The sequence below is a fragment of the Orcinus orca genome, chromosome 3, assembly GCF_937001465.1.
Source record: "Orcinus orca chromosome 3, mOrcOrc1.1, whole genome shotgun sequence".
NCBI classification, from domain to species: Eukaryota; Metazoa; Chordata; class Mammalia; order Artiodactyla; family Delphinidae; genus Orcinus; species Orcinus orca.
Window position 1 is genome coordinate 178,797,080 of NC_064561.1, and position 26,479 is coordinate 178,823,558.

Consider the following 26,479-nt stretch of genomic DNA (forward strand, 5'->3'; position numbering starts at 1 on the left):
GGGAAAAAAGAAAAAAATGAGAGGCCTTTTTCTTGTGTCTATAGCCAAGCATACACACCTGTGCTACCTACTTTTCTCTTAAGTGATAAGATGATTCTGATGCTTCAACATTTGTTTGCATGAAAGCAATGGCAATGCACGTCAGCAAAGTATTATTAATACAGCACTTTAGAGAAGTTACAGAAGTAACAGACTTCTTACCTGTCTGCCCAGAACAAGCAGTGTGATGAAAAATATAAAGAGAGACACTGAGCCCATGGTCTTTAGGTCTTTCCAAATGCCTGGTCTATTAAAAAACAAACAAACAGATGAAAACAATATAACAAAACAACATACATACAGGACGTAGAATTCGTGCATGAACAAATTTCAGAATCTCTAGTGCTTGTCTACATTCTACACCAACCAAACACACACACACACACACACACACACACACACACACACACACACTTCAAATATATTTGCAAGCCCAGATTGCATCAAAAGAAAGCAAAATAATCCTTATTTCAAGAGCTCTGTAAAAGAAAAAAATCTTCCAAATGAATATAGATTTCTTACTTTATACCAAACTCTAGCGAATATAAAATGAATAGCAGAATATTAATAATATTTTCTTTATATTTCTGGGATCAATATGGATAATTGGATATATGACTTGTATTTTTTAGTAATTATTTGCAGAATGAGACAGTATGCTAGAAATTAATAATCACGGGAGATATAAAAATGAAGTAGGGAACTTTATTTCTATAAGCTACTCTGACATATGAATAATATACTTTCATATAACTTTCTGGCAGGCCCTCCTTATTCCTCCTTTCATGGGGTTTTGTATCACAAAGACATAAGACAGATGGAAACCCTTGGCCCACTGCCCCACCAAGCTCTCGCTGTGCTGGCTGGGCCCTGCCTCCTCACCATGACCTTCTAGGCAATGACCACCCACACATCCTAGTCGGCAGGTGTGGTGGTCAATTTTACGTGTCAACTGAAAGGTTCTGATTTTGGTTCTTGTACGGCATACAAGGAGAAATCGCTTTGATTCCCCAGGGTAATCCTGCAGAGCTGACAAATGATTATTTCACACCTATAACTGTAAATGAGACTTGAGAAGTCGATTATGCTTGGCTGCCATGTCACATAAGCAGCATAGCTTGTGTATAATCAAGTATAAATATCAAGTCATCAGTTTCTGCTTGGGAGTTGAATATGCTTTGAGATTTTCCTGTTTCTCCATAGAAGGTTCGAGGACTGAGGAGATGAGAGAAATGGATAAAGAACTAAAGAGCGCAGGTGGGCTTTGGAGTAAGTAACCCTGGTTGGAATCGTGACTCCCCTGCTCTAGTGAGCTTGGGGCCTAGGATAAGCCCCTCCAAACCTCACTGTCCCCATCAGCCAAAGTGGGTACCAGTGCCCATCTTACTGGCTGTCTTGGTCACTAGGTCAAATACTTATGTACCTGGCATAGAGCCTGACATACAGGAAGCACTTCATAAATGGTACTCATGATTTTTCGTATTAACTACACAGTGATAAACAAGAGGATGGAGCGAGGAAGGTAGAGAAAAAGATAAGAAAATGCAGGCTGGTGGATTTCATTAACAGAATGACAGATCCATGTGCAAAAGAAAGGCAGATTCCTGCGGAAATGAGGAGAGAGAATCTCCAGTCCCAGTGGCTGAAGGGCTTAGGACCTCAGAGAACTCTCCAGAAAGGCTATGCTTGTACTCAGGGCTCTTTCCTCCTACCAAGCCAACTGTGGCTGGAACAAATCTGAGCTCAACAGCCATAAGGAGGTCACCAGTTTCTCTCTGGGAATGAAGTGAGCTGACAAGTGTCACTTTCCTGTCTCAGTAGTAGTGATTTTAAGAAATGAAGTTCCTTTTTGAGCCCGTGGCAGCTGTGTCTAATAGCACAGTTGAAGTCACTGCAGGGAGCAGATGTTTATAAGCAGTGCAAACTCCAGTGACTTTTAGGGACTTTTTTTGGCCACACCATGTGCGGCATGTAGGATCTTAGTTCCCCGACTAGGGATCGAACCCATGCCCCCTGCAGTGGAAGCACGGAGTCTTAACCACTGGACCTCCGGGGGGAGTCCCCAGTGACTTTTAAACTCATTTCCCCCCATACTGACTACACTGACAGGATATTGACCAGTTAATAAAACTGGTACAGGGAATTCTCTGGCAGTCCAGTGGTTAAGACTCCGAGCCTTCCCTGCCAGGGCCCGGGTTCGATCCTTGGTTGGGGAACTAAGATCTCACAAGCTGCACGGCATAGCTAAAAAAAAAAAAAAAAAAAAAAAAAAAAAAAAAGTGGTACAACATAGACAACAGCGCGTGAGAAGCTGGTGCAGGCTGTTTTTAATTTTCATGTTGTTTCGTTAACATCCTATTACTTTACCATTCCAGGAATCCTAGAAAACTGCTATGACATCCCTCCCTTTTACCCATCACCCTATAAAAGTAAACTGAGAGTAAAATGTCAACTCCAAGGTCAGGATCTTACAGTAGCTTCATCAATGCAACCAATCAGAACTCAGGTCCCACGTGCATCCCCAGGTAAGGGACCAGATGCCCCAAATATACAAAGCCATCTCCCGTCCCTTTCACTGATGGAGAGTGGGAGGTAAGACCCTCTTTATGCAGTTCAGGGGCTGGCTGAGTTTTCAGATAATCACACAGAAAATACATGCAAGCAACGTAGAGGGAAAAATCCTTTTCTGGGACTCCTCACGCTAATGCATTTAAACATAGGTTTAGGGGTGGAAATGACCTCTACCTATCTGCCAGTTCTTGAGCCTTAGTGAGGAATAGTGGTGGGTGGAGGTGGGGACTTGGGGGAAGCAAGACTAGGAACGGCTCTCATTGCTGGACCGGGCAGTGCACTGCAAAGTACAGAACTAAACAGACCTCAGAAATAATGACGCACAGCACAGCCTGTAGGATAGACTTGGGTACCAGTCCACAGATGCCTTTTGTCCTTCTGACGTTCTCTGTCAACTAGGGAGAACTGTAACCTGCTGTCTTCACTTTCATTTAGATTTCTCAAAAACTTCTTTTATTCATCCAGCCCCAAAGAACTGCTGATTCCAATTGGAGTCCATCTCTCCCACGTGGGCCCCTCACAGGCCATGGCTGGTGGGCTCCTGAAGCTTGAAGGATGAATTTCTCCATCCACAGATCCATTCCTGGGTTCCTTGCTCTTTGTGTGTATGCAAGAGAGGCTGCGAGGAAAAGGAGTGGGTAGTATGGGGGGGACATCGGGACAGAGAGAATAAAATTCCAAGATGTCTTCTGGCAGAGTCTAGTCAGTTGTGTTGATCATATCAGTTTCCCAGGGCTTTTCTTTTTCTTTTTTTTTGAAGTGTAGTTCATTTGCAATGCTGTGTTGGTTTCAGGTGCACAGTAAAATGATTCAGTTATACACATATATATATATATATATTCTTTCTCAATCTTTTCCATTATATGTTACACAAGATACTTTGCTATATAGTAGGACCTTGTTGTTTATTTTATATACAGTAGTTTGTATCTGCTAATTCCAAACTCCTAACTCCCAGGACTGCTGAAACAAAGTGCCACATACTGGGTGGCTTAAAACAACAGAAATTTATCAGCTCATAGTTCTGGAGGCCAGAAGTCTGAAATCAAGGTGCCAGCAGGGCTGTGCTCCCTCTGAAATCTGCAGAGAAATCCTTTCTTGCCCCGTCCTGGCTTTGGTGGTCGGCTGGCCACTGTATCACTCCAATGTCTGTCTTCATCATCACGTGGTGCCCGCTCCCCTCCCCCCCACGTGTCTCTGTCTCCACATGGCCATCTTCTTACAAGGACACCAGTCATATTGGATCAGGGCCCACCCCACTCCAGCAGGACTTGATCTGAACTAATTACATGTGCAATGACCCTATTTCCAAATAAGGTCACATTCTCAGCTACTGGGGCTTAGGACCTCAGCATGTCTTCTTTTAAGTGACACAATTGACACATTAACAATTGTATCAGCCATTATATAAAACTGACAGCAACTTAGTCTGAGGTCTCTCTCTCTCTGTCCCTTCCCTTTAAGTTTTAGGGATGAAATCCACTTTGGACTTTCACATGTTAGGGCTGTGCTATCACTCTGTTATGAAGTACAGAAGACAGAGCTAATATAACTGAGAAGGTTTCTAACTCTATGATTTTTAACTTGACAGTTTTAGCCAAAATGTGACCAGATAGGCTATTTTTTATACTTAAAAATGGGTTCTGGAGGCACAGACACCCAAATGTGCCTGTAGCCACACACTAATTTACAGCTGACCCTCACCCTGAGGCTGTTAATGGAGCAATCACTCTGGCCCTCAAGTTTCCAGAGTCCAAGAGAACAAAGAAACCTAACAAATTGGGCAAAGGATATGGAATTGCTTGGTGAACCAGTCTCTAACCTAAAGGCTAACAGCTCCGTGACATAAAAATGACATTTTCATTGCTTTCAGGAGAGGATGCAGTCCAGGCATGTATACACAAACATAATTACATTTCAAAACATTCTATTTTCTAGGTGACATAAGCCTCTATTTACTAAGAAGAAAAGTACCTCAAGAAACCTAGTTTCCGTTGTGTTGGTAACAATATACGAACTGAGTAAAATCAGATCTTCCCAGGTCATTCACTGGGATCAAAAGTAGTCTGACCTCTGGGACCCTGACCCCCTGAGGCCCACGTTTCATAAAGAAAAGTCCCACAAAGAGACAATGGCTACTTCCCTCCCTCTTAACGTGAGACCCTGTTGCTCTGCCGCTGATGAAATCTGTTTACTTCTGGCTGTCCCTGTGAGTAAGTTAGGAAACGCCTGGCTTTGCCGACAAGGAACCTCTGAATCCTCAGGCATCTTCAATGTCAAGCGATGCAAAAAGCTCAAGTTTTGGCCAACTTGATGCTGCTGCAAGATGAATCTGCTGTACCTTGCTCGGCACAGGACCAAGACCTCAACTACAATGTCAGAAGACGACTCAGTCCGAATAAAACAAAAATACCCCAGAAAGGAAACGCTGGGGTTAAAATGCAAAGGGAAAAATAAAGACAGCCAACTGTCCTGTCAGGAAATCTTTCTCTAAGTCTGGCTGGAGAAAGGGCAAGGGATTGCTGAGATGCACGTGTTAGTACCACTTTCCTGATATTTCCTCCTGGCCTTTCAGTTGAGTGGCATACAGCATCCTGCTGACCTCTGCTTCCAAGCTCTCCTCTCCTCCAGGTCACCAGTGCAGTGGCTGGGTCCTGGCCAGGTGATGCTGGCTGGTGATGAAGCGTGAGGATGACAGCTCAGCCAAAATCCCTGTATTCCACTGCTCAGACTCAGCAGCCATCCAAACAAACCTATTTTCTGACGGCTGATCCGGTTGTTTGCAATGGCCACCAGAGCTGTTGTCAGACAGGAGAGCTCTAAAACAGCTCAGTCATTTAAAAAATACACCATTCCTTTCCGATGATTGGAGATGCATCATTAATAAGTTTTCTTGACCAACTGAGTCCGGGGTGGGAATGACCTCTGCAGACAGTTTGTGTCTTTTGACATATCTTTCAGTTATTTTCTTTCCAGTTCTATTAAGACATAATTGACATATAAACTGTATAAGTTTAAGGTGTACAATGTGCTGATTGGATACACTTATATGTTGGGAAATGATTATCACTATAGCATTAGCTAACATTCCCATCACCTCACATAATTACCATCTCCTTTTTGTGGTGAGAACATTTGAGATCTACTCTTTTAGCAACTTTCAAGTATGTAATACCGTATTGTTAGCTCTAGTCACCACGCTGTACCTTAGATCACCAGAACGTATTCATCTTACAACAGGAAGCTTGTGCCTTTTGACCAACATCTCCCCACTTCTCCCACCTTTCCCCAGCCCTGGGTAACCACCGTTCTACTCTCTGTTTCTGTGAGGTCCGCTTTCTTAGATTTCACATATAAGCGACATCATATAGTATTTGTCTGCCTCTGGCTGGCTTATTTCACTCAGCATGATGCCCTCAGGGTCCATTCATGTTGTTGCAAGTGGCAGGATTTCCTCATGGTTGAGAAAATAATATCCCGTTATTCCTTTTTCTCCACAACCTTGCCAAAACTTGTCATCTCTTGTCTTTTTGATAATAGCCATTCTACGGAGTGTGCAACATTTTACTGTGGTCTTGATACACACTTCCCCAATTATTAATAATATTGAACATTTTTTCATGTCCTGTTGACCATTTGTATGTCTTCTTTGGAAAATGTCTATTCAGTTCCTCTGCCTCCTTTTTTTTTTTTTTTTCCTCTGCCTACTTTTAAATTGATTATTTTTTTATGTTGAGTTGTATGAGTTCTTTATGTATTTTGGATATTAGCCCATTATCAGATATATTATTGGCAAGTAGTTTCTCCCATTCTGTAGGTTGCTTTTTCATTTCGTTGATGGTTTCTCTTGCCATTCAGAAGTTTTTTAGCTTGATGTAGTTCCGCTCACTTATTTTTGCTTTTGTTGTTTGTGCTTTTGGTGACATATCCAAAAAAATCATTGCTAAGATCAATGTCAAGGAGTTTTTTCCCCTATGCTTTTTTTCTAGGAGTTTGAAGGTTTCAGGTTTCTTATCCATTTCAAATTAATGTTTGTTAGTGGTGTAAGACAGGGGTCCAATCTCTTTCTTCTGCATGTGGTATTTAATTTTCCCAATACCATTTATTGAAGAGACTATCCTTTACTTATTGAGTATCATTGGCTCCCTTGTCAAATATTAGTTTACCACATATGCAAGGGGTTATCTGGGCTCTGTATCCTGTTCCACTTGTCTATGTGTCAATTTTTTTTTGCCAGTACCATATGGTTTTAATTACTGTAGCTTTGCAGTGTAGTTTGAAATCAGGAGTGTGATGCCTCCAGCTTTATGCTTCTTTCTCAGGATTACTTTGGTTTTCAGGGTCTTTTGTGGTTCTATACAAATTTTAGAATTGTTTGTTCTATTTCTGTGAAAACTGCTAATGGAATTTTGATGGGAATTGCACTGAATCTATAGATGGCTTTAGGTAGTATGAACATTTTAACAATATTCTTCTGATCCATGAACATGGGATTTCTTTCCATTTTCTTGTGTCTTCTTCAGTTGCTTTCATCAAAGTCTTATGGTTTTCAGTGTACAGATCTTTCACCTCCTTGGTGTAATTTATTCCTAAATATTTTCTTGTTTTTGATACCATTGTGAATGGGATTGTTTTCTTTATTTCTTTATCAGATAATTCATTGTTAGTGTATAGAAACACAACTGATTTCTGTATGTTGATTCTGTATGCTGTGACTTAATTGAATTTTTTGATTAGTTCTAGCAATTTTTTTTTGGTGGAGCCTTTAGGGTTCTCTATGTATAAGATCATATCATCTGCAAACAAAGACAAGTTTTCATCTTCCTTCTAATTGTATGCCTTTCATTTCTTTTGCTTGCCTGATTTCTCTGGGTTAAGACTTCCAGTACTATGTTGAATAAAAGTGGCAAGGGAGGCACCCTTTTCTTGTCTTGATTTTAGAGGGAAAGCTTTCAGCCTTTTATTATTGAGTATGATATTAGCTATGCACTTGTTATATGGCAACTTTATCATGCTGAGGTGTGTTCCTTCTATACCCAATTTGTTGAAAGTTTTTATCATGAGAAGATGTATTTCATCAAATGCTTTTCCTGCATTTATTGAGATGAGAGATCATATGATTTTTATCTTTCATTCTATTAATGTGGTGTATCACACTTATTAGTTCGCATGTGTTGAACCATCCTTGTATCTCAGGGATAGATCCCGTTTGATCATTGTGCATGATCATTTTAATATGCTGTTCAATTTGGTTTGCTAATATTTTGTTCAGAATTTTTGCATCTATATTTATCAGGAATATTAGTCTGTGGTTTTTTTTTTTGTTGTTGTTATTTGGTTTTTTTTTTTTTTTAGTGTCCCTATCAGGCTTTGATATCAGGGTAATGCTGGCCTCATAAAGTGAGTTTGGAAGTGTTTCCTCCTCTTCAATTTTGGGAAAAGTTTGAGAAATATTGGGATTAATTTTTCTTTAAATGTTTGGTAGAATTCACTAGTGAAATCATATGGTCCTGAGCTTCTCTTTGTTGGAGATTTTGATTACTGATTCAATCTCCTTCCTCATTATTGGTCTGTTAGGACTTTCTATTTCTTCATCATTCAGTCTTGGTAGGTTGTATGTTTCCAAGAAGTTATCCATTTCTTCTCTGTTGTCCAATTTGTTGGTGTATAATTTTCATGGTAGTCTCTTATGGTCCTTTGAATTTGGGTAGTATCAACTGCAATGTCTTCTATTTCATTTCTAATTTTATTTATTCCAGTCCTCTCTCTTTTTTCCCTATGGTTAGTCTACCTAAAGGTTTGTTTATTTTGTTTATCTTTTCAAAAAGCAGCTCTTAGTTTCACTGATCTTTTCTATTGTCTTCTTAGTTTGTATTTCATTAATTTCTGCTCTGATCTTTGTTATTTCCTTCCTTCTTCTAACTTTGGGCTTAGTTTGTTCTTCTTTTTCTAGTTCTTTGAGGTGTAATGTTAGGGTTTTTATTTGAGATCTTTCTTTTTCTTAATGTAGGCATTTTTAATTATAAACTTCCCTTTAAAAACTGCTTTTGCAGCATACTATAGGTTCTGGTACCTTGTGTTTCCATTTTCATTTGTTTCAAGTTATATTTTGTTTTTCCTTTTGTATTCTTCTTTGACCATTGATTGGTTAGGAGTATGTGGTTTAATTTCTATATATTAGTGAAATTCCCAGTTTTCCTACTGTTACTGATTTCTAGTTTCATACCATTGTGATTGGAAAAGATACATGGTATAATTTCAACCTTAATTTTGCTAAGACATGTTTTATGACCTAACATATGATCTATTCTGGAATGTTCCATGTGTGCTTGTGAAGAATGTATTCTGTTGCTGTTAGATGGAGTGTTCCAAATATGTCTGTTAGGTCCATTTGACCTAACAGTTTAGTTCAAGTCCAATGTTTCCTATCTGACTTTCTGTCTGGATGATCTATTGTTGAATGTGATGTATTGATGTTCTCTACTATTATTCCATCGTCATCTATTTCTCCTATCATATCTACTAGCATTTGCTTAATTTATTTAGGTGTTCTGATGTTGGATGCATATATATTTATGATTTTTATATCTTCTAGATGAATTGACCCCTTTGTCAATACATAATGACTTTCTTTGTTTTCTGTTACTGTTTTTGGATGAAAGTGTATTTATCGGATATAAGTATAGCTACCCTTACTCTCTTTTTGTTTCCACTTGCATGGAATATCTTTTTCTATTCCTTTACTTTGATCCTATGTGTGTCCTTAAAGCTGAGGTGAGTTCCTTGTAGGCAGCATATAGTTGGATCTTGTTTTTTTATCTGTATAGCCACTCTATGCCTTTTAAATGGACAATTCAATCCATTTACACTTAGAGTAAAATTGATAGGTAAGGGCTCAATAATGAATTGTTTTCTAGCTGTTTTTTGGTTCCTTTGTTCCTTTCTTCCTTGATTTCATGTTCCGTAAAGTTTTGCATTGCTGTCTTCGTATGTGAAGTAGCACTCACTTCCTGCACCCTTTACTAACTGTCTTCAGGGCATAAATATCTTCCTCCAGCCCTGCTAGTGCTTCTGGGGCTTTCGGGATCTTCTGTGGATACATCTCTCCACCTTTCTTGCTCCCTCTTATGACAGAATTCTAAGCTTGTATGCCTCCTCTCCATCCTACAATGCACCAGGCCGACTGCTGACAGTCTTCCTTTTGTTTTCCCAAACAAAACTCGCTAAAGCTCAAGTTTGTGGTCTCTCTCTGGCCCTCAGATTTCAGTCAGCTTTCTGTGCATGCCCACTAGCCGTTGGTCCAAGCTCCCTCTCGATGCTGCCACCGGGAGGGAATATGCACAGGGAGCTGGCCACAGGGTAGGGGTGTGCATGAGGCATGTGGAACAATGAGGGTGCCCGTGAGCCAGCTGGGGAGATCTGTGGGTGAAGTGTTCCCAGCGGCTTGTGGGTGGGCTTCTTGACAAAGGCAGTCATGCAGTTAGTAGCATCTGTGTTCTCTTAAAGCCCTCTGAGAGTCCTATCTGCTCCTCTCCCAGCTTGGTAGCATCCTGCACAGCTGGGAAGCTGGGTGCTCACAGGAGAAGTCAGAGAGTGAGAACATCTCTCTTGGACTTAAGCTGTGCCATCTTGGGGGAAGGGTGGTGTGGACAGAGTCAGACTGTTTCTCTTACCCACTTCAGCTTGTCCAAACTCATGTTTTTTTCTCCAGTGGTGTGCTAGAACTTCTCCTCTGAAAACCTGGACTTCTGCAAAGTCTCTCTCTTCCATGGGTCACTGGCTAAGACTGTTTTCCAGGGGGCTCCGTGGCCAAGAGCTGCTGAAGCTGGATTACATGTCACTGCAGGGTCCACAGCCAGGATCAAGGTCTGTATGCCTACTGTCCAACACATGGGTGGACGAGACTCCTTCTGGATCCTATATGGTGCTGGGTCCCACAGCTCCTACAAAGGCACTTTTCTCCAAGGATAGATTACAAATTATTGTTGGGGACAAACATAAGGGATGTCTTATTCTGCCATGATGTTGACAACACTCCTTCCCTATCTTTTTGGATCTCCACACTTCTTCAAGACCTTTCCAATATCACAGTCAACTCTGGGTCACTTAACCAGCTTCCAGCCAACAGGTTCACTCATTCCCTAGGTAGGCTATAGGAACTTAACCTGCAAGTCTCCTTTTGGACTTCTTGTGAGACGCAATTTTCTAATAGGAGATTTTGTAAATTCTTGAGAGCACAGACTATTTTATTCATCTCTTTGTGCTTGGACTCCAGCAGTCAGGCCTGTAATATACAGGGTATTCAATGAAACTGTGCTGTGAAGACAAAGGAATGAGTGGACAAATAACTGTGTTGGTTTGAAATCTAAGGGGTTTCATTTATAGACACTTTTCCTCCTGTGGCTGGACACAGATGCACTGAAATCCTATGCAATCTTCCAAAGAAGGTGACCCAGTGTCATCCAAGGACAGATGGATCAAAGTCTCATGCTGTTTCCGAGTTATTCACAAATGCTAAGGACTGCAAACAAATTCTGGGACTGCAAACGACTAACATAATAAGGGATAAGCTCATGTTTAAGAAAGAGCCCTGGAGGCAGCTGCAGGTCAGGAGAAATGATAAAAGTGGGGCTGGAGAGGTAGTGCTGGCCTTTTGCTATGGAGAAAAGATGCACCCTGATTAATGCAGTCATGGTTTCAGCCTTTGGAGAAGAGTGATTTTAAGTGGGAAGCAGTTGGTGCATCTGATATCGTGGGTCTGTGCACTGGGCTTTAGCCTCATACATTGGAGAGCTGATGATAAGAAGTACGTACCCTATCTAGTCTGGGGGCCCAGGCCCTCTGAAGTCTCCTTCTTCAGCTCATTCGAAAATCAAACAAAACAAAAAACAGCCTAAAAACTGAGTATCTTCCTACAAGTGGGTCAAAATCACAGGGCATTTTCCTTTTTAGGTTAGATAACAAAGGAGCTCACTAATGGTTGCTTTTTATAGAAGAAAAGAAAGATTGGTAGAATTCGAGCAGCCCTAGGACACCTTTTTTTGTTGTTCTTGTTAACTTAGGCAATTCAGATTACTGACCTCCTTACTCTACCTCCCAGCTCTGCTACTAGTGGTGTCAGCTACAGAGAAACAAACGTGTGTATTCCATACTTTCTGGAGATGGCACTGCAGGGGAGGAGGGGAATTAGGAAGGGGAAGAGAAACTGAGATATTAAATTTGAAAGTAATTTAAAATCTTTTCAGTATGAACTTGGATATATTATGGGTTTGACTACAGATTTGGAATACGGTTTTCATTTAAAAGAGGAGACTTTAAAGAAATGTCAGGTGTTCTTCCTCCCAGCTCCTGAACCCAGGCCCGTCTCCAACCTGTCTCGGCATGTCCACCTGACTCCTTTGAGCCGTTCAGAGGGCAGTTTCTGGTAGTTGTGGCTTTTATGCTTTCAAAGAATTCCTCCAGTCCAGAGAACTGTTCCTGGCACCCCTGTGTGTGTTGCCCTGACCTGTGGCAGTACGTACTTCAGGGCACCTACTGCTCACCTTGCTTTAGTCACTAATCGCTTTCTGGTTTGAAAGATGCAGTGGTTCCACCCTCCCTAGGAACACCTCTGGACCATCTCTCCCAGAGGTGCATGCACACTGCTCCTGCCTTCTTCCTGAGCATGATTAATGCTGCAGTTCTACCTCCAGGCTTTCAGTGAGCTCATCATCAGCGGATCCCTAGCTGGGACACTGTCAAAATGTTACAATATGCTGAATTCTAGCCATTGGGTTTTCCATGAGACACAGAAAAAACAGAGAATGCAGAACCATGTTGAAGGTGCTTGACTCATGGCTCCATCGCTATGGAGCATCTCCATGGCTATCCTTGGTATGGAGCTGTTGCTAAGGTCAGGAAGTTAAAATTATGCAGACATTTCTACCAGCAATAATCCAGAGCTTCTGAATGATGCTGGGTACTCAATATAATTGTTGCTTAATTATACACTTTATATGCTGCCCAGAAAGTATTTATTTATTTATTTATTTTGCGGTATGCGGGCCTCTCACTCTTGCAGCCTCTCCGGTTGTGGAGCACAGGCTCCGGACGCGCAGGCTCAGCGGCCATGGCTCACGGGCCCAGCCGCTCCACGGCATGTGGGATCTTCCCGGACCGGGGCAGGAACCCAGGTCCCCTGCATCAGCAGGCGGACTCTCAACCACTGAGCCACCAGGGAAGCCCACACAGTATTTATTTTATTAGGCTAAGTGCCCACACAGAGCTGGTTAATGTGCTGGACTCCTGGTTAACCCCTCTGTTCAAGCTCTCCATCCTCCACACATCTTCAGAATAGAAAGCATATTTCTAGCTTTCAGGTGAATTAACATAATGGCTGGGTCCATGTGAAATGATAATATTCACCCTTTGATACTCTTCAGTTCTGCAAGGAAAAAACATGCAGGAAAGATCTGATAACGTCTTTCAGACTCTGTAAGGAGCCTTTGTCAAGGGAAGGGAATGTGTCCTTGAAACAAAAACAGCTTCCAGCAATATCAATGGTTTATCACGATCACCACCACCATCACCTGTAAAGCATCCTCAGTGGCGCTGGCTGAGGGCTTTGGGAGTTGGTGTCATGGACCGGAATCGGGATCGGTGATTGATTGATTCAGCAAAGCATCTTGTACTCACAGATGATATGGAAGACTGTTGTAAATGCCAGAGAATTAGGACATGGATTTTCCTGGACCTCCTAAATATCAGACACTTCTGAGCTTTCTCCACCAAGAGGTGATAGATCACAGTCACATGATGGCAGGTGAAGTACTGGGACCTTGCTGGCCTCCATTCGTATGGATTTTTAATGGCACACCCTCTCAAGTGGACTATTTTTTTCTCCTGTAAAGTTGGCTTTCCGCACTCATGAATCTTACAGATTGGTATCCTTTTCTGAATTATTCATTGATCTGGAGTCTTTCTAGTGCATACTTTTGTTTTCTTTGCTGACTCTGCTGGCAAAAAACTCCCTGTTGGCTTGTCTGTGATCAATGTCAAATTTGGCTTGGAAAAGGCCCCTGAAACATGGTGAACTCACATATAGGACAACAACACAGTCCAAACTGTGTATTCAGAAGATGGCCCAGCAGTCCCCTGTAAACAGAGATGCTGAAACCAAGCAGGACCCTGTGGGGCTCCTGGGCACGGAAGCCTTTCTTTGTCCCCCATTTCTTGTTTGTAGGGAATAGACGCCAGCCTCTATGAACTTCCCTGAGCTCCAAAGGGCAGATTCGAACAGTTGCTAATCCAGGAAGGGAGGGGATGCAGAGACAAGGGAGGAGACCACCTGAGGGCAGATCACAGGAACCAGAGAACCTCATCAGGAGACCACCTGAGGCCAGATTAAAGGACTGCAGACCCTGCACACCCCTGATCCTTATTAGCAACCCAGCCCTTGAACTATTGCTGTAAAGCTCCTCCCTAAATCATCCCCGGTTGGGACACACAGGAGCCCGGTGTGTCCCCCTCTGCCTGGCAAAGCGATAAAGCTATTCTTTCCTACTTCACTTAAAACTGTCTCCGAGATTTGATTTGACACCAGTGCACAGAGGCCGAGTTTTCGGCATCCACAGTTACCAAAAACAGGTCGGAAAAGGGATGGCACCAAGCGTGTGACTTCAACGGCACAGACCAACTCGATCAGGAAAGGAGGTGCTGCCTGGCCTTGTGTTACGCCAGCATTTTCCTTGAAGGGCATCTATGGCTTTGGGACGGAGGGACGTACATTCTCAAAGCAACATCTCAGACTAGCTTTTTTTTTTTTTTAAGGATCCTAGTTTCATATCTGAAAGGGTTGTGTCAGCAATAACAAACCAGATATAGGAGGAAAAAACCTTTTTTCAGTTCTTTCATGGTGGAATATCTTGAATCTCAGAAAAGGGAAAGGAAACATTGACCTCAATGGGTTTTAGCACTGACACAAGTCACATGGTTAAATCACACACACACCGAGGTTGGGGAAATCAGAGGGGATTCCAAGCTGCCACTCAAAGGTCTCTCCTTTGGTGTTCGTTTTAAACTGCTATTAGAGAACACTTGTTAATTTTGAGGTATTATGCTATTTTGTCAGTAATAGTCATCTTCTGGCAGAGGAATGCTTCCGGGAGTATTGTGGCAGCTCACGCAGAAACCTTAGTCAAACTCCTTCGTAAAATTCCTATAATTATGTTTAATTTCCTTTCCTTTTTTTCTGCTCACATTCTGGGAACTGTCCTATTAATAATGAAATGGGAAATAGATAGAATGATAAGGAAGGTAACCAAAAGCGTTGCTTATTCTTTCTGTGATTAGTCAAGGAGTCATTAATAATATTTGAAGGACATAATGCTATCTCTTTAAGAACAAAAAACTATAAGTATGTATAGCAGATCAATATATGCAGAAGTTCCTTAATTAGGAGAGAGTTAAGACTTCCCACTTAAGAGTAAAGTTCACTGAATTTACATTTCAATACAAAAGGAAATTAATTCCTGTTAATATTTCTGCGGAAGTTTGCAGGGCTTAAACATGGTACGGCAGTTGCACCCATCCTAGAGAGGATGCTGGCTTACCGTTGGCAGTGAAGGCAGGTGCCTGAGGCTTGTTCCATGAGCCCTACCTAGCTTTAAGGTGATTATAAAGACAAAGCCAAGAGAACACACACAGAAGACCTTGAATGAAACAAAAGGGCTCTGAAAGTAAAACTCCTTTTCTTTAACCAAATAGCTACTTCCCTGCTGCTGGGGTTCTAATAAGAGGTGGCCTGTTTCCCTCAGATCCCCAAAGTATTTCCCTCCCCATCAGAAACTTGCTAATCTAATTTCTACGTTTGCTTCGGATGTGCAGCGTATGCAAGAGCTTTAAATTTAATAAAGGGAAACTGAGTAGTGTTCTTAGCTGTGTGTCAAGATCAGCGATGCTACATTTCCTTAGGGATTCAATACGGGCTCTCTGGATATGGTAGGGAAACGTTAAAGTGTGTTTGGTTGGCAATTTTGAGAAGTTATTGGAAAATTAACTTCAATTTCATTTTTATCCTGGCTAAGGAATCATATTATTTCCTTAATACAATTCTGTATTTTTGCAACTCCACTATCCTCATCCTGACTACAGATTGTTAGGGTTTCATGGCGTGGAGGATGACGAAAATTAAATTTGGTGAGGAGAATGTGGTGCAGTTGTGTTTCTAAAAGCATTCTTATTGGGAAGAAACGTTTACACAGTGAGATGCCCACGTTCCTGACACTGGGCCTCTATTGGTGAAGCGGCCAACACAAACCATCTTTCCGGAGCAACAAATCTATGCAAGTGTTTGATGTGTCTGAGCATGAAAGAATGATCAACATCATTAATCATTAGAGAAATGCAAATCAAAACTACAATGAGATATCATCTCACACCAGTCAGAATGGCCATCATCAAAAAATCTAGAAACAATAAATGCTGGAGAGGGTGTGGAGAAAAGGGAACGCTCTTGCACTGCTGGTGGGAATGTGAATTGGTACAGCCACTATGGAGAACAGTATGGAGGTTCCTTAAAAAAACTACAAATAGAACTACCATATGACCCAGCAATCCCACTACTGGGCATATACCCTGAGAAAACCATAATTCAACAAGAGTCATGTACCAAAATGTTCATTGCAGCTCTATTTACAAGAGCCCGGAGATGGAAACAACCTAAGTGTCCATCATCAGATGAATGGATAAAGAAGATGTAGCACATACATACAATGGAATATTACTCAGCCATAAAAAGAAACGAAATTGAGCTATTTGTAGTGAGGTGGATGGACCTAGAGTCTGTCATACAGAGTGAAGTAAGTCAGAAAGAGGAAGACAAATACCGTATGCTAACACATATATATGGAATTTAAGAAAAAAAAATGTCATGAAGAACCTAGGGGTAAGACAGGAATAAAGACACAGACCTACTAGAGAATGGACTTGAGGATATGGGGAGGGGGAAAGGTAAGCTGGGACAAAGTGAGAGAGTGGCATGGACATATATACACTACCAAACGTAAAATAGATAGCTAGTGGGAAGCAGCCACATAGCACAGGGAGATCAGCTCGGTGCTTTGTGACCACCTAGAGGGGTGGGATAGGGAGGGTGGGAGGGAGGGAGACGCAAGAGGGAAGAGATATGGGGACATATGTATATGTATAACTGATTCACTTTGTTATAAAGCAGAAACTAACACACCATCGTAAAGCAATTATACTCCAATAAAGATTGGAAAAAAAATCTATGCAAGTATTTAAGGCATTTATTTTATGTTAAAAGAAGTATAGAAATATTATGGGGGATTATGCAAAGCATTCATAGAAAAACTTGAAGTCTGGAGTGTCCAGAAATAAACCTGACACTTGATACAAAATGTGTTTTTGCTGTTAAGATGTGAGATGGAGAATATCATGATGAAAACTTCTTTTTCAAGCAGGGAATACATATTTATGATTAGCTTATAGAAGTAATTTGATAACAGGAAACGTTTCATAAGTCCAAGGGAGTGGACCTGGGAGAATCATTCTTGAAGCATCTAGTCCTAAGGCTGGCAGAGTAAACACAACCAGTAGGATTCCGTCCACACCAGGATGTTTTAGGAAATCTCCAATAAGAAATTTGATCTTATCTCCAACAAGTTATACTTCCAGTCACTATAACTTGTGAATGGAACCACTCACTGTCCCTGTACTTTTGTGTATACGGATTCAGTTGTTGTGACCTGGGGGCCGCACTGCCCTGCAGGGCACATTCCTCAGTGTCCGGAGGCATTTTCAATTGTCATGACTTGTGGGGGGGGTGGATTTTGTGGCATCTAGTGGGTAGAGGCCAGGGATGCTGCTCAATAACCTTTAATGCACAGGACAACGCCCTGAAAATCCTTCAGTCCAAAATATCAATAAAGCTGAACGTGAAAGAAAAGATATTCTTATCGATATAGTACAGATTATAACACAAATCCTCTCTCTAAACCATTTCATATCTGCTGATCATATGTGATAATACCTATTCTGTGTAATCTGTAATAAAAAACACACATTCTCTTCCTGAATCATCATTTCAAAGAAACACTCACACAGTGATTCCCAATGACAGTGCTATTGCTAATTTGCATTTACTCCACGCATACTTATGTTACCAACATCCCATGAAAGAACTAAAGAGAAGGAAGAGGAAGCAGGTTACCTCTCAAATAAGACCTGGCTGTAGTCATCCAGGAGGTGGGCGTGAGTGTGGAGAAAGATGGTGTTGTAGCCCACCAATGCCACCATCATGATCAGCATCTTTAGCTCATAATTCACGCGCAGGAAAACCGAACAGGATATCAATCCCAGGATGCAGCTGTATATAAAGTACTGGAACAGGGAAATACGTCAGGTGAATACCTGGGATCTCTTCTGAGGAATGCCAACATGAGAATTAAAATTGGGGATCCCCATCAAGCTCACTTGGTCAACTCCCAGACTGCCTGTGAAAGCAGATGCATTTGTCTGCTCTTTGATTCGGTGATACATGACTAAACACACTGCATTTAGAAAAGAATTACTCATGACATGGCTTGCTCACCCAGCGTAGCATGTTTAAAAAAATAATCGTGCATATGGCCAAATACTCTTCAGAAATAATTTTTAGAAATCTATATTGAAGCTATGTCATTATTAGCCAATGTCCTTTGCTTCTTGAAAATGAAAACAATATGGCTCCCTACCCATTTACAGATTAAAACAAAATGACAGTACACAGAATCTTTTGTGGGCTTTCAATGATTGAATTCATTAAGAGGATACAAATCATTACAGGTAGTTCTATTAAAGGTATAAGAAAGCCTAGACGTTTTATTTAAAAAGCAGTTGTGTGTCAGAGGGATTACCTAGAACAGAAAGGATTTAAAAAAACTAAAAGCTTTGAACTCTATATAAGATAGATAACCAACAAGGACCTACTGTAGAGCACAGGGAACTCTACCCAATATTCTGTGATAACCTATATGAAAAAAGAATCTAAAAAAGAATGAATATATGTATATGTATAACTGAATCCCTTTGCTGTACTCCTGAAACTAACACAACACTGTAAATCAGCTATACTCCAATAAACTTAAAAAACCCACAACATCCTAAGGGTTCACAGGCTTCACCAGACTACTAATGGGTCTTTATCCCAGATAAAAAATCAATTAAGAAAACTGGAGGACATGAGAGGAATCCAGTGGTGAGTCTTCAACATCAGCAACAAGAATATGATTGAAAATAAACTGTAGCACCGTATAAAGTTAAAAAAAAAAAGAAAAGGAGAAACAGCAAGATTTAACATTGGTTGAAAATCAAGTGGCCATAAATGTGAAGGTTTACTTCTGAACTATTAATCCTGTTCCATTGGTCTATATGTTTTTACTTATGCTAGTTCCACATTGTCTTGGGTACTGCCGTTTGATAGTAAATTTTGAAACTGAAAATCAAAACAAAACAAAAACAACAAAAAACCCTAAAAGCTTTGACCTGGGTGAGTCATGACTGCCCTGGAAGTGGACAGGCACCAAAGACATCAAAGACCCCAGTGTGAGGAAGCAGGCCAGCACGGTCCATCTTTTGTGGTCCATGGGAAGCAGCTGGCAGGCCTGCCCTGTGTTAGCACTTTTCCATTTACCACAATGGACATCGTCAAGACAGGATAGCCCTGGATTCAGTTTTGCTCCAATCACTCGTTAGTGGATTTACTTTAGGCCAGTGCCCTAACATGCATGTGTCACAGTGTCCTCATCTGTAAAATGAGGGTAATAATGTCCTCCTTCTAGGTCACTGAGAAGAGCACGTAAAGCTTGGAGTCCACGGCCCTGCAGGCCAGGAGGTGCCCGCTAAGTGGAAACAGTTATCATTCTCACAAAGCATTTGTTTGCTGGATAATGGGGTTTTAATAACAAGGGTTAGCTACTATCTCAGCGTGTCTGCAGCAGAAGCAGCAGTCGGTAAAGTTTAATCATTTTAATAAAACATAGATCCCACTGATGTTTGATAAATCCTGCCTTTAAAAAATAGCTCAGTGTGTAAGCTATTCCATTTTAGTTACATTATATGGGATAAGCCATGTATAAACTACTTATTTTTGTCATTCTAGCTCTTCCTTTTTTTTTTTTTTTTTTTTTTTTTTTTTTTTGCGGTACGCGGGCCTCTCACTGTTGCAGCCTCTCCCGCTGTGGAACACAGGCTCCGGACGTGCAGGCCCAGCGGCCATGGCTCACGGGCCCAGCCACTCCGCGGCACGTGGGATCTTCCCGGACCGGGGCACGAACCCGTGTCCCCTGCATCGGCAGGCGGACTCTCAACCACTGCGCCACCAGGGAAGCCCTCTAACCCTTCCTTTTATTTCCCCAGCTAAGGTCATCTACAGTCAGCCATGGGGAGGGCTACTAATATTAGTGCATCAGTCCTGTTCTTGGGGGAGAAAGGAAAGTCGGAAGATGAGCTGCGGTGGTCCTAGCAGGCACCTTCTTCCCTGTGAGAGGCACCCACACAGGGATCAATGCAGATCCTCACCAGTGAGGACTGCGACCTGGCATCTCAGCTTCAGAGGAAGACCAGCAATTAACTCCCTTGGGTCCGACAAGCATTGGGTCAGTCCTCGGGAAGTAAAGCATCCCTAGGCAAGGAGCATGATGGGTGGTGGCGGCTTAGGGAATGCTGAGAGTTTGTAAGTGCAACTTCTTTGGCCACAATTTCCTGAGGTCAGTTCTCTACTATTCTGACCACTGATAACCCCACGACAGAGAATAGGAAGAGGAAAAGAGGAGAGGAAATGTGTCCTGATGGGACCATCTTGCTGGCGGAGAGGAAGGACAGAATCAAGACGTCTGGGAGAGAGTGGATGGGCACCACCGACTCAGTCTCCCTAAAGTGGAGGGTGAGGGAGAGATAGCCTGTGCTTTGAAACCAGCCCTCACGTATAGGGGACTTTGCATTATTACCTTAATGACTTAAATTAATTACTTAAATACTTAATGACTAAGTATTGCCCTCAGAGGGCAGGTGTGAGGCTCAGTGATTCAGCGGGCATCGGTGCTGGGACAGCTTCTGGAAGCAGCCCAGGGAGCCCCGCAAACTGTCTGGGGGTCCCTGCATTCCTGTGGGCATGTGCACAGCAACCTGACAGGACAGGCTTCTTTCTGGTGAATCGAATAAAACACGGGCTTGCACTTTGTATGTCTTCTTTCTTTAGTTCATTTTGGGGCTCATCCACTGTTAGATTTTTCACAAGTATCCAATCCCACCAAGAGTCTGAGAATCCCTGGTTTTTAACCAGCTCTTTAGTCAGCAGTCACTGTCTTACACAACTGCTCCGTAAAAGCCACGAAATCGCCTTGGGAATGCGCAGCGGGCGAGGTCCCCACTCAGCGTCTCGCCCTTCGACTCATAAAGCAGCTCGCTGGTACAAATAAAGGCATGCCTGTCCCCTGCACAGGTGACCCAAGGTAAGGAGGACGATAAAGCCCACCTTGACGCATTCTTGTGAAGATTAAAGAAGATAATAAAAGTCAAGTGCACAGAGCAGTGCCTGGCCCATGGGAAGCCATATAAATTCTGCTATTCTTGTTATAAACTGGAGCTCTTTGTAAGACTTTTTATTTTATTTTTCTTCTTTTTTAAAAAAATTTTATTTTATATTGGAGTATAGTTGATTAACAATGTTGTGTTAGTTTCAGGTGTGCAGCAAAGTGATTCACTTATACATATACATATATCTATTCTTTTTCAAATTCTTTTCCCATTTAGGTTATTACAGAATATTGAGCAGCGTTCCCTGTGCAGTACAGTAGGTCCTTGTTGGTCATCTATTTTAAATACAGCAGTGTGTACACGTCAGTCCCAAACTCCCAATCTATCCCTCCACCCCACCCTAAAATTTGATTTTAAAAAGGATTCTGCTGCTAAAATTCTGCTGAAAATCATTATTAGAATGAATGTTATCAACAGTTCAGCCTAAGTGAATGAGAAGCAGAATAATGAGCTCTTTACATGAGTGAGTGAGTGAGTGAGTGTGTGTGTGTGTGTGTGTGTGTGTGTGTCAATGTGTGCATGTGCATTTCAGGGGACTGGGGGCAGTAGGATTCTAAAAGTTTTCTGAAACACCCCTAGTTTGAAATATGTGCCAATGCCTATAAAATATGTCTATGATTTCACATTTTAAAATTCATTCTTAGGCTTTTAAAACGTTTTCACATTTCAGGGTTAGGGTTAGGGTTAGGGTTACTAAAATACATATGTTATGGGAAGTAGCCTTTTAGTCCATTTTCTATTAAATAAGCCTTTCTAGAAGGCTTGGAGGCCATGTGTAAGGTGATGTGGGAATTCATTAAAGGTAGGTTGGGACCCTGAAGGTAGCGACAGAGGGAATGTGTGAATAAGGAAGAATAACGGAAGAAGGCCAGGCTGGGAGCTCTGAAGATCAGCTGCCTCTCCTACATAAGGTAGCCCTACAGGGAGGTCGCTGGATGTCAAGAGCTCTGGCTGTAGGCTCCTGAGCTGAGTTCTATTAGGACACTATTACTAAGAACCTTATTTTTATATAGTTTTAATAGTTAATATAATTATTAGTTAATATTTTTATTAAGTATTATTTGTTCATATTATTTAAATATAATATATTACTATTACTTAATATTAGGTAACTAAGTTAAAACTGGTTCATATAGTTATTAATACTTTTCATATATTAATCAATGAAATCAACCTGCATTTTGACACCAAGGGAGCAGCCACTGTCCTCTTTGGCAACTTACTTAAGTATCTTTTGGTTTCAGTTTCCTCACCTGGAAAACAGTTATTCCAATATCTAACTCACAGGATAGTTTTGTGGATGAAATGATATACATGCCTGATATAGTGTGAACTGCCTACATGGCAAAGATTCTTTCTGGTTGATTCTGTTGGACATTTTTAAATGACTTTCTCTTCTGCTACAGAAATAATACACCTGATGTTAAAAATTAGGAAATATACAAAGGACACGTATAAAAAGTAAGCATCTCCTATAATCCAACATCCAACTTGACCCATGATTACTTGTTTTGCATATCTTTCCAGCTTTTATTTTTGGTGTGTGTGCTACTTGTTATTGCTATTATTATTTTAGAAAATTGGGAATGGATTGTTTGGAATGTTTTTAAATGATACTTCTCACTTAATAGCTTATAAGTATATATTTCTATGTCATTAAATAGTTTTCTACAACATCTTTTGTAGCGGCTGGATAAATCTTATTGTATGTTCATAACAAAATTTGTTTAAACAGTTAAATTTATTCTAACTTTTAGGTTGTTTGCTTTCTTTTCCTTTCTTTGTTGTTATTGTTACATAAACCTTTCGACGAACACCCTGGTAGCTAAATCTTTGCACCTTTAAAATTACTTTCTAAAGTTAGCATTGCAGGGTGAAAACTATGTCTGTTTCTAGGCTTTTTTTTAAGATGTTGGGGGTAGGAGTTTATAAATTAATTAATTTATTTTTGCTGTGTTGTGTCTTCATTTCTGTGCGAGGGCTTTCTCTAGTTGTGGCAAGAGGGGGCCACTCTTCATCGCGGTGTGCAGGCCTCTCACTATCGCGGCCTCTCGTGTTGTGGAGCACAGGCTCCAGACGCTCAGGCTCAGTAGTTGTGGCTCACGGGCCTAGTTGCTCCGCGGCATGTGGGATCCTCCCAGACCAGGGCTCGAACCCGTGTCCCCTGCATTAGCAGGCAGATTCTCAACCACTCTGCCACCAGGGAAGCCCTCTATGCTTTTTGATGACTACTATAAATGGCCATTAAAGTTAGTATTGCAGGGTGAAAACTATGTCTGTTTCTGTGCTTCTTGATGACTGTTATAAACGGCCATTAAAGTCAGTATTGCAGGGTGCAAACTATGTCTACTTCTATGCTTTTGGATGACTGTTATAAATGGCCATTAGGAAGAGCTATATCACTTTTTACCTCCTGCATCAGTGCCTGTGGATGCTCCTTCACATCCACTGTCAACCTCAGGCGTCATCTATGATGAGGTTTGAGAGTAATGATGCAGACATCATGCACATCCACAAACGGCTTTCCCAATGTTCCTTCCAATCTATTAAGAGGGAAGCCAGGATGTCTGCAGGCTCCTCTGGGACCCCTAAACTCATGAGTTAATAATGTCGTTTCTGTACAGACAGTACATGAGCATGAGGGGCTTCCTTGGCAAAGCCCATCATAATCCTCTTTCTGAGGACTTATTATTGGAACAATAGTAGCCTACTGACTAAGTCTGACCTAGATTTTGAAAAGTCTACCGTGTGCTTTTTCAGAATCGTTGAAGGTTGAGGAAATGTTCTTTTTTGCCATTTTGGGTTTCTAATGATTTGCTTCTTCTGAAAATAAGATATCATGTGCAGACTTACTTAAATGAAATTCAGGTTGATGACCTTATTGCTGTTAGGGGGGCCAAGGACGGTGAGCTGTTCAACCCAGAAATATTGGATAGAGAGATTTTCTTAACAAGATGATTTGCCGGCTATACTTTCCTTTCCTATGAAGATGCATGTTTCCTGTAAGTTGTTAAAGTGCCTTATGAATGTAGCATGGGGATGGTTTGGAGGCTCGTCCTCCCTCCAGGGGCAGATGGACCATGTGTGTGCTAATACCATCCATCCAAGGAGGAAGAGCCAGACCACACAGGTAGTTTGAATCATTCTCTAAAGAACGGGGTTCCAAACTGCCCACAGTGAGGTCACAGCCAATGAACGCTCATCATGAATCCCATCCCTCATTTTTCACATAACTGAAATAGAAAAGATGGTGTCCAGTCCTCCCGGGGGTTCACAATAATGCCTAACATGAAGGCCAGGACCCCGTGGATATGGGACGAAGCTTATGCCATCCTCTCTTCCTGAGTCTGTGGGGACATTGCTATGGACTCCGGTTAGCTGTCATGGCTTAAAGGAACACCAGATGACCCTACTCTCTGTACACAGAGCTGTGAGCGTCCCAGGAAATTGAAATGATGAGATGGGAAAAAGGATCAAAGCCTAATATCAAAGGGAGAAAGAAAGGAAGTTTCCTTTATCACCAGAGCTAATGGAGTTTTTAAAAATTGGTAGAAAAATTTTAAAATATACATATTAAATGACCAATTTCAGGGCCTGGAATATGTGACACAAACAAAATGGGAAGAGTCTATGCTACCTTTAGACAATTATTCAGAAAATGGAAAGGAGAGTATCAAAATCATTTTTTTTTGCACAAACAATTCATGGAAGAAAGAAATTATTAAGCAGTAAATAATTGATTTAACTCCTTTCATTTAAATGACTGATGTGTTAGTAAGTTTTGAAATTTCAATCTAGGCCCTTAGTAAGGGTCAGTTAGTAAGGAGAATTTGAAGATACAATTACTGGACAGCATTTGCAGCCAAAGGAGAGGGAGAAATATGAACTGTGGTCCCTGTCATCACAGAGTCAGGAAGCTAACGCTAATTCACTGGAACAATTAGCAAAATCTGTAAGCAACAATTCAGTGACATACAATCGAATGCTACATGCTGGGATACATTCTATAAAATGTAGCATTAAGATAAATTGGTGCAGCCACTATGGAAAACAGTATGGAGGCTCCTCAGAAAACTAAAAATAGAGTTACTATATGATCCAGCAATCCCACTCCTGGGCATACACCCAGAGAAAACTATAATTCAAAAAGATACATGCACCCCTATCACAGCACTATGCTCAACAGCCAAGACATGGAAGCAACCTAAATGTCCATCGACAGATGAATGGATAAAGAAGATGTGGTACAGATACACAATGGAATATTATTTAGCCGTAAAGAAAAATGAAATAATGCCATTTGCAGCAACATGGATGCAACTAGAGATTATCATACTAAGTGAAGTAAGTCAGACAGAGAAAGACAAATATCATATGATATCACTTATATGTGGAATCTAAACTATGACACAAATGAACTTATCTATGAAAAAGAAACAGACACAGACATAGAGAACAGACTTGTGGTTGCCAAGGTGGGGGGAGGGATGGAGTGGGAGTTTGGGGTCAGCAGATGCAAACTAGTATATACAGAAGGGATAAACAACAAGGTCCTAGGGCATAGCGCAGGGAACTATATTCAATATCCTGTGATAAATCATAATGGAAAAGAATATGAAAAAGAATATATATATATGTATAACTGAATCACTTTGCTATAAAGCAGAAATTAACACAACATTGTAAATCAGCTATACTTCAATAAAAAAAATTAAAATGTAGCATTAAGAGAATAAAGGCACGAGTCATCCGTGAGAGCCTCAAAATGCCATTGGAAGTTTCCACATGTGGTCTAATCGGTGCCCGTTGGCTGCGACTTTCTGCTGAAGCCTGGCAATTTTTACTCGGTCAGGACATACTCAGATATGGAATCTGAAGAAGAAAAGTCAAGTCTACAACAGATGAGGTGCAGACCATGCCATTCAATATGTAACAGCATACAGGAAAACAACAAAAGCAATAATAACGAGGGAGATGTTCTTACCGGCAGGAAAAACAAATTTTGCGCACGCAGCATTGCTACCTGACTGTATAAGGCAGGAAGACTTGTGTTTGACGCATTGGCAGTTGGAAGAATTGTCTCCTCTGACTCGCTCAGGAAAAACTGCAAGGAAAGTGTTTTTACAATGAATTAGCGCAAAGGAGAGTAAAGAGTTAGCAGGTGGGTGCCAAGTTTATTAATGACGTGTTTTGTCACCTCCGTGAGCAGGATTGTGTGGGCAACTCAGCATCTTTACTTCCGGGGCTAATCCCTTCATCTTCTCTTTGAGGCTTTCAGAATTTCTATTGAATA

At 41.3% G+C, this 26,479-nt stretch overlaps 1 protein-coding gene across 1 annotated transcript in view; it reads right to left on the bottom strand.

The window, feature by feature from the left end:
- Nucleotides 1-26,479, bottom strand: part of ADCY2 (adenylate cyclase 2) — a 433,799-nt gene that overhangs the window by 38,647 nt on the left and 368,673 nt on the right. The window contains exons 17-19 of the mRNA XM_004274498.4: nt 26,171-26,290; nt 17,822-17,991; nt 202-286 (exon numbers count right to left, since the gene is read on the bottom strand). Coding sequence (XP_004274546.1) covers nt 202-286; nt 17,822-17,991; nt 26,171-26,290 — 375 coding nt within the window. The remainder of the gene's footprint in view (nt 1-201; nt 287-17,821; nt 17,992-26,170; nt 26,291-26,479) is intronic.